The sequence below is a fragment of the Ranitomeya imitator genome, chromosome 3 (genome assembly GCF_032444005.1).
Source record: "Ranitomeya imitator isolate aRanImi1 chromosome 3, aRanImi1.pri, whole genome shotgun sequence".
Taxonomy (NCBI): Eukaryota; Metazoa; Chordata; class Amphibia; order Anura; family Dendrobatidae; genus Ranitomeya; species Ranitomeya imitator.
In genome coordinates, this window is record NC_091284.1 from 112169634 (window position 1) to 112181717 (window position 12084).

Below are 12084 nucleotides of genomic sequence, written 5' to 3' on the forward strand. Positions count from 1 at the left end.
CCAATAAGTGACACATTGCTGGAATCAGTATCTGTCTCTATAATATGCTCATCTCAGATTAGATGTCAAAAACTCTGGTGACAGATTCCCTCGAAATAAAGCTTCCAAAAAAGGTGAAGCTAACGAGACATAGGATATAGGGATTATTACTAGGTAATATTTGAACATTAACATTATTTCATAGCATGGTAAAATTTGGGGTCTAAGCTTTGGTCTATTGTACCCAGTGAATATAATGTACACTATAGCAGTATATCAGAGAACTATGTTAGTTGTAATTTGTACGTAATAATTATACACTAGCCTCATCATTTATGGTCCATTCTTAAAAATAAACATAAAAACCGCAACTCTTCGCTTTAGGCAAGTCGCAAAAAAAATATTGGATTAATAGAAGAACACTAAATAAAATGTCTCATATCTCATATAAACTGTAAAGGCTAAACGTAATGTAAGACTGGGATTCCTGACACTCAGACATTAGCAGCTCCATTCTGTTTATGATCCCAACCTACAAGGCAACGTGCAGAGCATACACTAGGACAAGGTTAATAGCCGTGGCTATAGGAGATGGTGCATTATATCGGCACTAGACGCTTCCTGACAGGCGCTAATTCCACTTAATCTTGACCTGTGGGCTCCTTCCCTGGAATACAGAACTTTCTTGTCAAGGTTGCTCCTCTCATGTGAGACCTAATAATATCGTAAGATGGCAGTAGGCCAGGTCAGTCGGCTTCCGTCAGCAGAGTAATTGAATGTTTCTGTAAAATGATTGCAGCCTATGGGAAAGGAATTTGTCTTTACATTCATAGCTGACTGCGGTTATTACTGTAAAGGTGTCAGTTGGATAGATAAGCTTACAGCACGTCCTTTACTACAGGTTATCGCATCAAGAAACATTATGGAAGTCAATATTTAGTAAGTGATCTGTGCCTATTATATATCACTTCAAGCATTTTAGGTTGAAAGAGAGCATGGCCTTTATCTTTAGATTTCTCTACTTAAAGGGAATCGGTCACCAGGTTTTTCCCATATAAAGTACAGTCACCACCATTAGGGCATACTGGAATGCTGTAAAAAAGTCTCCAATCCAGTCTGCAGATCCCAAAAAATAGCTTTTATTATACTTACAGACTGGGAGGTATATAGTAATGGAGGTATCTGGACTCCTCTCTTCTTACGATCACTGTCCTCCTTCCCTGTTTCATGTGGATGACGCATCCTAGGTCATCCACACAGCATCCTCCACTCCATCACATTCCTGCGCAGACGCATTTCTCTCTGCCCTGCCGAGGGCAGAGCAAAGAACTGTAGTGCGCATGTGTTGGCTTTAGTTCTGGGTAATAGGCGCTCTTTGGCCTTTCCCAGCGCATGCGCATAACAGTACCATGCTCTGCCCTCGGCAGGGCACAGAAAAATGCTCCTGCGCAGAAGCGCGATGAAGGACAATGTGTGGATGATGTAGGATGCATTATCCACGTGACGCAAGGAAGGAGGACGGCAATCCAAAGAAGAGAAGAGGCGCCGGAACAAGATCACAGATATCCATTGGACCGGACCCTCCCATCTGTAAGTATACTAAATGCTATTTTTTGGAATCTGGAGACTGGATTGGGAACTTTACAGCATTTCAGTATGCAATAAAATGGCCCTAAAGGTGGTGGCTATACTTTATATGGGAAAAACCTGATGACAGGTTCTGTTTAAGAAAGTATCAATAAAACTATATTTTAGCACTCACAGTATATACAATTGTGCTCAAAAGTTTACATACCCATGCAGAATTTTTGCTTTCTTGGCCTTTTTTCAGAGAATATGAATGATAACACCAAAACGTTTTCTCTACTCATGGTGAGTTTTTGGGTGAAGCCATTTATTGTCAAACTACTGTGTTTTCTCTTTTTAAATCATAATGAGAACCCAAAACATCCAAATGACCCTGATCAAAAGTTCACATACCCCATTTCTTAATACCACGTATTGCCCCCTCGAACATCAATGACCGCTTGAAGTCTTTTGTGGTAGTTGTGGATGAGGTTCTTTATTTTCTTAGATGGTAAAGCTGCCCACTTTTCTTGGCAAAAAACTTCCAGTTCCTGTAAATTCCTGTCTAGCATGACCTGCACACTTGAGATCTCCCCAGAGTGATTTAAAAAGAGAAAGTAGTTTGACAATAAATGGCTTCACCCAACCAGGAAGTACATCTCCGAATCGCGCGTCGGGGTGGGTTTGGAGTCGGCGCGCTCCCCACGTCTGCAACTGGTAAGGCGCTTTCTGGATACTATTTATACTTATATATCACTCTTCTATTGTCTGGTTATGGGCTCCGGTCACATATATAATATACTGAGTAGCTTCTATATGGAGCATGTAGTACCTAGGAGTACCTTTTACCTTCCATGCGCTCTGCCTGGCTGCTGATGTGTGGTGCGTGTTCGCTCCATGCGTACTGTACATGATGTTTGCATCTTTTTACCCACTATTGTTGTATCCCTTGTGTTGCTATATTTATATATTTAATAAAGATTTGTTTATTATTATTCTTTGGACTTCTTTGCACCTTTCTTTTGTGGTTGCTTGCTTTGCCGACCACTGACCATGAGTGGAGAAAAAATGTTGGTGCTATCATTCATATTCTCTGAAAAAAAGAAAGCAAAATCTGCTGGAGTAAGTAAACTTTTGTGCACAACTGTATAATATTGCTTGATCATATAATAACATTATAAATATGAGAAAGTTATAATATTTATAAAGATAATGTGTATAATGTGCATAAAGCTGCTAAAATCTATTAGCAGTAATACCAAGTGGATATATTAAAATCAAGAGACCTCATCTCACCTGAATGAAAGTCCTGTAGATAAGTATGTAATTCATTACTGTCGTGGTGTACATGCTGTCGCAAATACCAATGGCATCATCAAAAACAGTCAACTGATGTTACCCTATTGGTCTGGAAACACTCCTGTGCAATAAGGTGCTAAGGAAAGATAGCGTCACAGCAGTAAAGGGCCAGATAGTACAATGTATATAAATGATGATACCTCTCCAGCAGATATCGTCCATCTGTGAGCCAAAAATGTACAAGAAAATTGTATTCCTTTTGTCCTGCTTTTTTTGTGCTGTCTAAAGGAATAACATTTTTAGAGCGCATGTAGGGTTCTTGATATACATAGTACTATCTTGCCCTTTACTTCTATGGTGATAGCGTTGCATGGTCTTAGGAGCAAAGCTAAAGCTTAGACTACAAAATTCTATTGTAATAACAAGAATTCAACCACAGGTAAGTCTAATGATTAAACAGGGGTCTAGCAGACAGTAAACTATAAAAGACCCCTTCCTATTTCATGCTGTCAGCAACGGCAACACATGGAAGAGAGATATCACAAGTCCTGAGAAAGGAAATAATTTATTTACACAAGAAAGGTGAAGGCTGCAAGAACATCAGCAAAGCTTTACTTATCAGCCAGAATGCTGTAGCAAAAATGATAAAACAATTTAACAAAGATGGAACTGCAACCATCTCACAGAGATGTCCAGGTCAGTCATGGAAGTTAACACCTAAAGTGGAGCTTCTTCTGATGAGGAAGATAAAGAAATAAAAATCCAAACGGGTGAGATTTTCCCATGATGAAATACAGCAGAGGATTGGCATGCATAGGTGTCATCCACAAAGGAAGCCCATGCACAAAAAAACCCACCTACAATTTGCCAGGGCCCATGCTGAAAAATATGAAGACTGCTGGGAGTCTGTACTCTGGAGTTCTGGAGTAATAAGACCAAGATAAATCATTTAGGAACTGATGGCTTCTAAGCTGTATGGCGACACAAAGGTGAAGAGTACAAAGAAAAATTCATGGTGCCTACAGTAAAACATTGTGGTGGCAGTGTCCTTATGCGGGGCTGCTGGTGTCGGGGAGATACCATCAATGAATTGCATCATGAATTCACAGATGTACTGCTCTATATTGAAAGAGAAGATGCTGCCATCACTCTTGGTACATGTGAATTTTTCCAACATAATGATTATGCATTTCTGGAGAGCAAGATGAAAGTGATTCAGTGGCCAAGTGTCTCCTGATCTGATCTAAACCCAAATGAACATCTATAGTGAATGCTAAAGAAACAAGCTGAGCATCACTCTCTATCCAGCAACCAGCCTCAAAAAGAGGTTGCTCTTGAAGAATGGAAAAATGCATTGAAATACAGTACAGACCAAAAGTTTGGACACACCTTCTCATTTAAAGATTTTTCTGTATTTTCATGACTATGAAAATTGTACATTCACACTGAAGGCCTCAAAACTATGAATTAACACATGTGGAATTATATACTTAACAAAAAAGTGTGAAACAACTTTGTCTTGCCATAATACAAATTCTAACAGTCTATTCATTAGGACTATCAGCTGTGTATCCACCAGACTTCTGCTCAACACAACTGATGGTCCCAACCCCATTTATAAGGCAAGAAATCCCACTTATTAAACCTGACAGGGCACACCTGTGAAGTGAAAACCATTCCCAGTGACTACCTCTTGAAGCTCATCAAGAGAATGCCAAGAGTGTGCAATGCAGTCATCAAAGCAAAAGGTGGCTACTTTGAAGAACCTAGAATTTAAGACATATTTTCAGTTGTTTCACACTTTTTTTGTTAAGTATATAATTCCACATGTGTTAATTCATAGTTTAGATGCCTTCAGTGTGAATGTACAATCTTCATAGTCATGAAAATACAGAAAAATCTTTAAATGAGGTGTGTCCAAACTTTTGGTCTGTACTGTATATATATATATATATATATATATATATATATATATATATATATATATATACTGTATTTCTCAGTATAAATAAGTGTATACACATATATATGTAGTTATTTTTCATCAGGCATGCCCCAATGCTTGGGAATCAGTTCCAGAGCTGAGCATGTGTATCTATCAGGAGAAAAGGCAGGAGAGCAGACCACAGCCACATTGGCAAACTCTTTCTACAGGATAATTAGAAATACATGACCAATCAATGATAGACAGTTTTTCTTAATTTAACAATTGTCTTCCATTCTAAGAATTACACGCAAAGGAAATAATGAAGTTCTCGTTAACCCGACTAATCCTGTCTGGTCATAAAGTAAAAGATGTTGGGAAATGGCCCTGGTGGTTTGTACCGATCCAGCATCGCACATATATGACATGAATTATGCATCTATGTATTGTCAGTAAATGCGAGCTGTGGTATAAGATGGCACGGTCATTACAGTCTGAGATTATTCCTGGAAACGCTATACTGGGAATGTATTGGAAAATCCTTTAGATGCTATAAACACAGTGGGAAGACTTACTGCCGTAAACCATTATTGAAGGCTTGTCTGTTCTGGCTCAGGCGGGTGCTTGGAGATTAGCCTTGGAAACAGAATCAATTATAGTGCGATATATCGTGTTATCAGGAACATTTTATTTCTTCTAAATGAATGAATAGGGCAGATATTACTACATTTTTCATCATACAGGAAAATGTATTAATAAGAATCTGCAATTATACCTATTATTTAGATTTATTATACTAATGAGCTCACATTTTCTTGGCAGAATTCATGGCGCAGAGTACAGTTTTATAATATGGCCTCAGGAGCAATATTATACATCAATGAAGAGGAATGGATTGCATTTACTACCCTGGGAGCACAATTACAGATACATAACAGGTTGCAGTTTTACTTACTGTTGTCAAGTTTGTGTCCAGCATATATGATCCTGAAGACATAATCTGTGGTTACTTCTTCAACAACGTCGTCAAAGTCTACAGACTTGTTAGAGCTATTTCTTTTTCTTAGTTTTGGAAATACTTTTCCCTAAAATAGAGTCAGAACAATCAATTTACAGATATTGCTATATTCCTTTAAAGTTTAAAAAAAAATTCAATTGATAGCAACCCTTCATACTGACAACTTACGCGTTCAATGCATTTCTTGTACTGTGACACTTACCGCTGCTCCTTTTGCCACTGCCAAGGGTAGGAGCAAAGGCTACAGCCACACCTGGGCCATAGAGCTTAAGGTGTTCAAATGGTCCCTTTGGCCCATATGTGAAGTCAATTATTAATAAAGACCTGTGAGAGTTGGGGTCCCTGTTGTAGATTTTGAACTGGGGTCCACGAGCTTCAAGTTACGCAACTGGCCACTGCAACTGATGCAAAAGGACCAGAATGCCAATCCATCCCACCAGAGAAAGCAGAGGAAAGTAAATCGAAGGTGCCAAAGAGGAGATTATACATGACTGACCACTTTCAGTGCGAGGGTAAAAGGCAACTTTAATGTAATCTATCTACGAATTCAATTTTAGAGGCAAATGTTACTTCATTAAAATAATATAGTAAAAAAACAAGAAGAAAAGGAGAAGAAATGCATATAAACCTTACGCGTTTTGGACTGTAGTGAGCCTGTATTCATATACTTGCCTATAATTGCGTTAGCCCGCTCTATTGATATCTAAGGAAGTTGGGTAGAGATACAAGCAAAAAGCACTTAAAGGGGTTGTCCAGTCTAAAATGCAAATGTGGAGTCAATTTGTGTGACTGCAGACGTCTCAATCCTCCGAGGGCACGCACTCTGCACTGAGGAAGCGCTGGCAAAGACGGTGATGTATGCAAGATGCATACTACCAGGCAGAAGCAGTCTAGTGTGTACGGTTTTGCTACATACAAGTGTCAATAGTTTCCACTCACGGATTATATACTGTAATACGAATAAGTACTGAAAAAAAGAGGAAAAAATGTAAGCAAAATGTCTTAAACCTACCTTACCCCTTTGGGACCATAGTGGAGGCTCTAATTGTCCTCTCGGTAGAAGACCATTCTCGAGACAGGATAGGAAAGCAAGAAGATGACCTCCAGGAGGAAAGTGAAGTGGAGGTCTCTGAATACCATCCTGGCTGACTAGAACAAGGACCCCTCTACTCTCTGCTGCATGTGAAATCAAAAAGTACAGAGTGTAAACCAACAATTGCTAAAAGTGAATGATATATGCATGAAGCTTAAAAAGATTGGCCACTACTTTTTTATTGATGGTCTAGACATCGTTAGGATAGGCTATCAATATCTGATCGGTGGGGGTGTAACGCCTGGCACCCCAGATCAGCTAATATCGGAGAGGGCTGGAAGGTCTCAGATGCAGCCAGAACACAGTAGCTTAGTCAAAATTACAGTGACGGTGGCCAGGTACTACAGAAACATCCCCTATGTATTTGAACAAGGGGTAGATCTGCAGGAACGGGCCGCAATCACCATAGAAATGACGGAGCTGCTGTGTTTTTGTAGACCGTGTACCGGGGTGGGCTTCCCAAGATACAGCAAAGCTGTGGACAAGTAAAGCAGACAATATCAAACTTGCCAGATGAACTTTTACTGACAAATTTAGATGGAATGCTTTTCCAACAACCTAAAGAAGTTAACTCACACACACCAAGTCATGACCAACCAGGACCACTGCACTGCTTTACTCAGTGGGAACGGAAGTAACGACTATGACGCTATAATCTACCTACTCGTGCAACCGCCTAGCGAGGTCACCGAGCGGTGACCTGGGACTCTAAAACAGTCAAATAAATGTCAGGGATGGCCTATTGGTGATACGACTCACAAACCTAACAAAATCTAATGTTAGGGTAGTGCAAACTGTTAATGATGGGTGATGGTCAGCAGCATATTCCCCATCACCTCACATTCTTGTAGAATCTGAAAATTTCTGGCAGCCTCCAACAGCTGATTGACAGGAGTGCTGGGTGTCTCACTCCCACCAATCAGATATTGATAGATAATAAAGATAAGAGTAATGGCCAACATCTTTAATGTACAAACTTCATTTTAATATTAAACATCAGATAACATCATAGCATTTTTCCTACCTAAAATAGTAGTTGGTTATGAACAGTTGAGACTTTTATTGTTATATAGGTGAGGTAAGGTAAATTGACACCATAGTGTGATGCTTTATACTTACGCTGCTGGTGACAATGGATACAGACTATTTGACTTATTGGCACTATCAGGGCATAGTCCCAAAAAACACTGCAAGAAGAAACAAAAAAAAATGTTGTTAGATCTTGTAAATAAATAGTTAAAATAATAATGATCACCATAATCCCTCAGTGGCTTTTCTTGGGGCAGCATATGAATGACCCACTACTTCTCCCATTCATTTTCAGAGAGAGATTTGATGCTGGGATATCCCTGTCGTTTTGTTGCTGTGGTGTGCACACTTTATGGAAGAGTGGCAATTGGAATGCCATTGTTGAAAGCAAGCCATAAGAAGTTCTGTTGGCAGTTTGCAAAAAGCTATGTAGGAAGAAGGTGCACTGCTCAGATTAGACCAAAGTAGAAATTTTGGAGCTAAATTCAGAATGCTATGTGTGGCGGAAAACTAACACTGCACATCACTCTCTAAACACCATACCCACTGTTAAACATACTGGCAACATCATCATGGTGAGGGGATGCTTTTCTTCAGCAGAGACAGAGAAGCTAGTCAGATTTGGTGGGAAGATGGATGGAGCTAAATACAGAGAAGTCCTGAAGGAAAATCTGCTTAGAGGCTGCTAAAGACTTGAGACTAAGGTGTAGACTCATCTTCTCACAAGACAAAGACCCTAAACATACTGCCAGAGCTACAATGGATGGTTTAGAGCAAACCATATTCACGTGTAAGAATGGACCAGTCACAGTCTTGACCAGTGTTTCCCAAACTCTAGTTCTCATGGCCCCCCAACAGATCACGTTTTTAGGATTTCATTGGTTGTGCACAGGTGGGAGAACCCGTGGAAATTTCTGCTACCTTGACAATTATTCCATCATCTGTGCAATAGTAAGGAAATCCTGAAAACATGCACAGTTAGAGTCCTTGAGAACTGGAGTTTGGGAAAACTGATCTAGACCTAAATCCCATTGAGAATCTGTGGCAAGACTTGAAAATTGCTGCTCTCAGACATCTTCATCCAATGTCACTGAGCTAGAGCGAGGCTGAAAAGAAGAATGGGCAAATAACTCATCTTCTAGATGTGCAAAACTGGCAGAGACAGACCCCAAAAGACTCACAGCAGTAATTGCAGCGAAAGGTGCTCCTACAAAGCATTGACTCAGGAGGGCTGAATAGAAATGCACGTCACAATTTTCAAATTTATATTTTTTAAATAATTAGAATACCCCGTATTATTTCCTTTACACTTCACAAATACTTGCTACTTACGGTTTGTATATCACGTAAAATCCCAATTTTTCAAGGCACTGTAAAACCTAAGACTGCAGGATCTGTACCTACCTCTCCTGTGTAATGATAGTCAATTACTTTTTTTTTTTAAAGATTAGTCATTTACACATTTACACTTGTGATTTCCATGTTTGTGGAGCAAAGAAAAACCAGCATGATATTCACTGAGGGTTTATAAATGGTGTCTGCAGCAGATATTCAAGAAATAATTGTCACTTATTTCTTTGATTTGAATCGTGACAGCTCATTCAGCACTTATCTAAAAAACCTGTAATTTCCTCTCCTGTCTACAGAGCTGTGCTCGACTCTTATCTGTCTGGTCCTCACATAATGGAATGCAATTTGTTTTTAAATATTGTAACTTAAAAGGTAACTGAAATTTTAATTTTTATTTCATAAATGAATAATATGCAAGAAAAATAATCAACTTGGTAGTATATCTTATTAGAGCAATCTGCTTCTTTCTCTTCCTTGACTGATCTTTCATTCTCGATTAAAGGGAACCTGTCACCCCCCCTCCCCCCAGGGTGCTTGTAACTAAAAGAGCCACCTTGTGCAGCAGTAATGCTGCATTCTGACAAGGTGGCTCTTTTAGTTCTTGGTGCTGTAACTGCAGAAATAATCGATTTTGCAATTTGTCCAAAATACCTTGAAACAGTCCCGGGGGCAGGTTTTTCCCCCCTAATGCAGACGCAGCACCGCCGTCACTCATACTTTCTTGGTGCCAGGCACCGCCTCCTCAGCGTTGTTTTGAACTTTCCCGGCGCCTGCGCTGTTATGTTATGCCTTTAGCATGAGCAGTTAGCTCTGCCCGTCTTCTGACATCATTTGATGTCTAGCTGACTGCGCCTGTGCGGCCACGCTGCCCGAGATCCCGCCCCGCAGTGTCTTCTGATTTATTCACACTGCGGGGCTGGGATTCATGTGCATGCGCAGTGCATAGCTTCGCCTCCCACTCATCTCCCTCCGCCTTTTTCAGACTGTGTGGCGTCAGCTGATCCCTAATCGCCGTGGCATCGCATTTGGGAACCTTTGGGAACTGCGCAGGCCCAAGGCATAACATAACAGCGCAGGTGCTGCATTAGTGCAGCACAAGGTGGCTCTTTTAGTTACAAACGCCTGGGGGGGGGGGGGGGGGGTGTGACAGGTTCCATTTAATGGATAAAATCTGCATTAGTGAAGACAGACTTTCTCATTACCATGATAGGGGATGGCAGTTGGTGCTTTTACAATTCTATGGAAATGGGAGGAGCTAGCAGAATACAGTTATTCTGCCGCCAGATCTCCTGAAAGGGCAGTCCCAGTACTCTATAGAACTTTTGAGCACCAACTTTCATCTCCTATCTCAGGCAAGTGGATTTCTCTAATAAGATACTTTATATTACAAAGGTTTTTTTTTATTTTCATGTGTACTATTGATTTATGAAAAAAAAAACAATGGTTACTCTTTAATGGCACAGATTGTGCATTTCATCAGAAAGGTGCCGTAGGACTGTACCCTAATATATACGGAGTTTTGTTACATGTCTGATTATTATGATCTAATCTGCATCCATGTGATGTTCAGATCTGAAAAATGGCCAAAAGTAAATGTGTATAAATGATATCAGGGTGACTATTAATCAAGATGGTAAAAGGACAAAGTCATTAAATTAAGTAGTATTTTATCCTCTGAGCTTTCAGCTATAAGGGTTTCCTAACCCAATTTACAAAAATAAAATGTCACGTTCATATTTTTCCTTCTGCTTTATTGATTGAGTGCAGGTCCCTGCTTGTCTCTAGGAGACCGGCTCAGCGGCCGCTGGTCACCTGGAGATGGATTTTCCTCTGTTCACTGACTCTGAATAATGCTGGACCCCTATGCTTTTCCTGTACAGTGAGAATTATAGTTTAATTGTACAAAGTGTCACTATATGGGAATACAGTAGGACGTTTTGTACCCTGAAAACAAAAATGTGTTCCTACGTACGGAGGTGGCTCGTATAAATTGCCTGCGCACAAGTATTGCGAGTTTTATGTATACACAGAAAAATATATTTACTAGTACCACTGATCTGCTTGATACTCTTCATGTAAGAATTAAAACATTAAACTTTGCCCCAAAATAATGATAATGAGTGCAATAGTTCTATATGTCATTAATTTATGATTGGTGGAGATCCAACTTCCATGACCCCAACCGATCGTAAGCACAAAGGGGCTACAGAGTCGAACTAGTAAACAGCGGTGCGCTCGGCCAACCAATGTGCTACAACTATAACTTACCAATAGGCCATAATTTTATAAGATGGGCAATTCACTTCAAGTCATTGAGAAAGTGATCCCTTCCCTTCTAAAGTTTGATGAAATAATCTTTCAGGTGTGCGCAAGAGAATAGAATTTACCAAAAGCTGCAGAATTGCCCAGAGAGAACAGAAGACATTGGGAAACATGTCTGTGCACTCAGTCCAATGTTATTCAATGGGGCAGTGCGGATGAACGATTTTTTTCACTGATTGACCCTAGCCTAAAACATAAAAATTAAGGTTTGGGTGGATTAAATCTCAACACACCAGTCTTGCAAGGCCGACTCACAGAGGTCTAAGAACAAAAAAATCTAAGTTGTTGCAAATAGTTTCCATCACCATTTATTTTCCTTAAAATATAATCTCTACACAATTAACTTCTTTTAACTCTACAGTGAAGGCAATGTGTCCGCAAATAAGTATAAGTGGTGACTTCTTGCCTTCGTTCAAAAGAATTTTAAATTAACCTCTAGAGGGAGCTTACTACACAGGGATTTGAGAAAATCATATTTACAGAATTTTGTAAAGATAATGTCAT

At 39.8% G+C, this 12084-nt stretch overlaps 1 protein-coding gene across 2 annotated transcripts in view; it reads right to left on the reverse strand.

Moving 5' to 3' along the window:
- SGSM2 (small G protein signaling modulator 2) overlaps positions 1-12084 on the reverse strand; it is a 464929-nt gene that overhangs the window by 59360 nt on the left and 393485 nt on the right. For both annotated transcript variants that reach the window (XM_069761288.1, XM_069761289.1), the window contains exons 9-11: positions 7999-8066; positions 6799-6962; positions 5724-5853 (exon numbers count right to left, since the gene is read on the reverse strand). In XM_069761288.1, coding sequence (XP_069617389.1) covers positions 5724-5853; positions 6799-6962; positions 7999-8066 — 362 coding nt within the window. The remainder of the gene's footprint in view (positions 1-5723; positions 5854-6798; positions 6963-7998; positions 8067-12084) is intronic.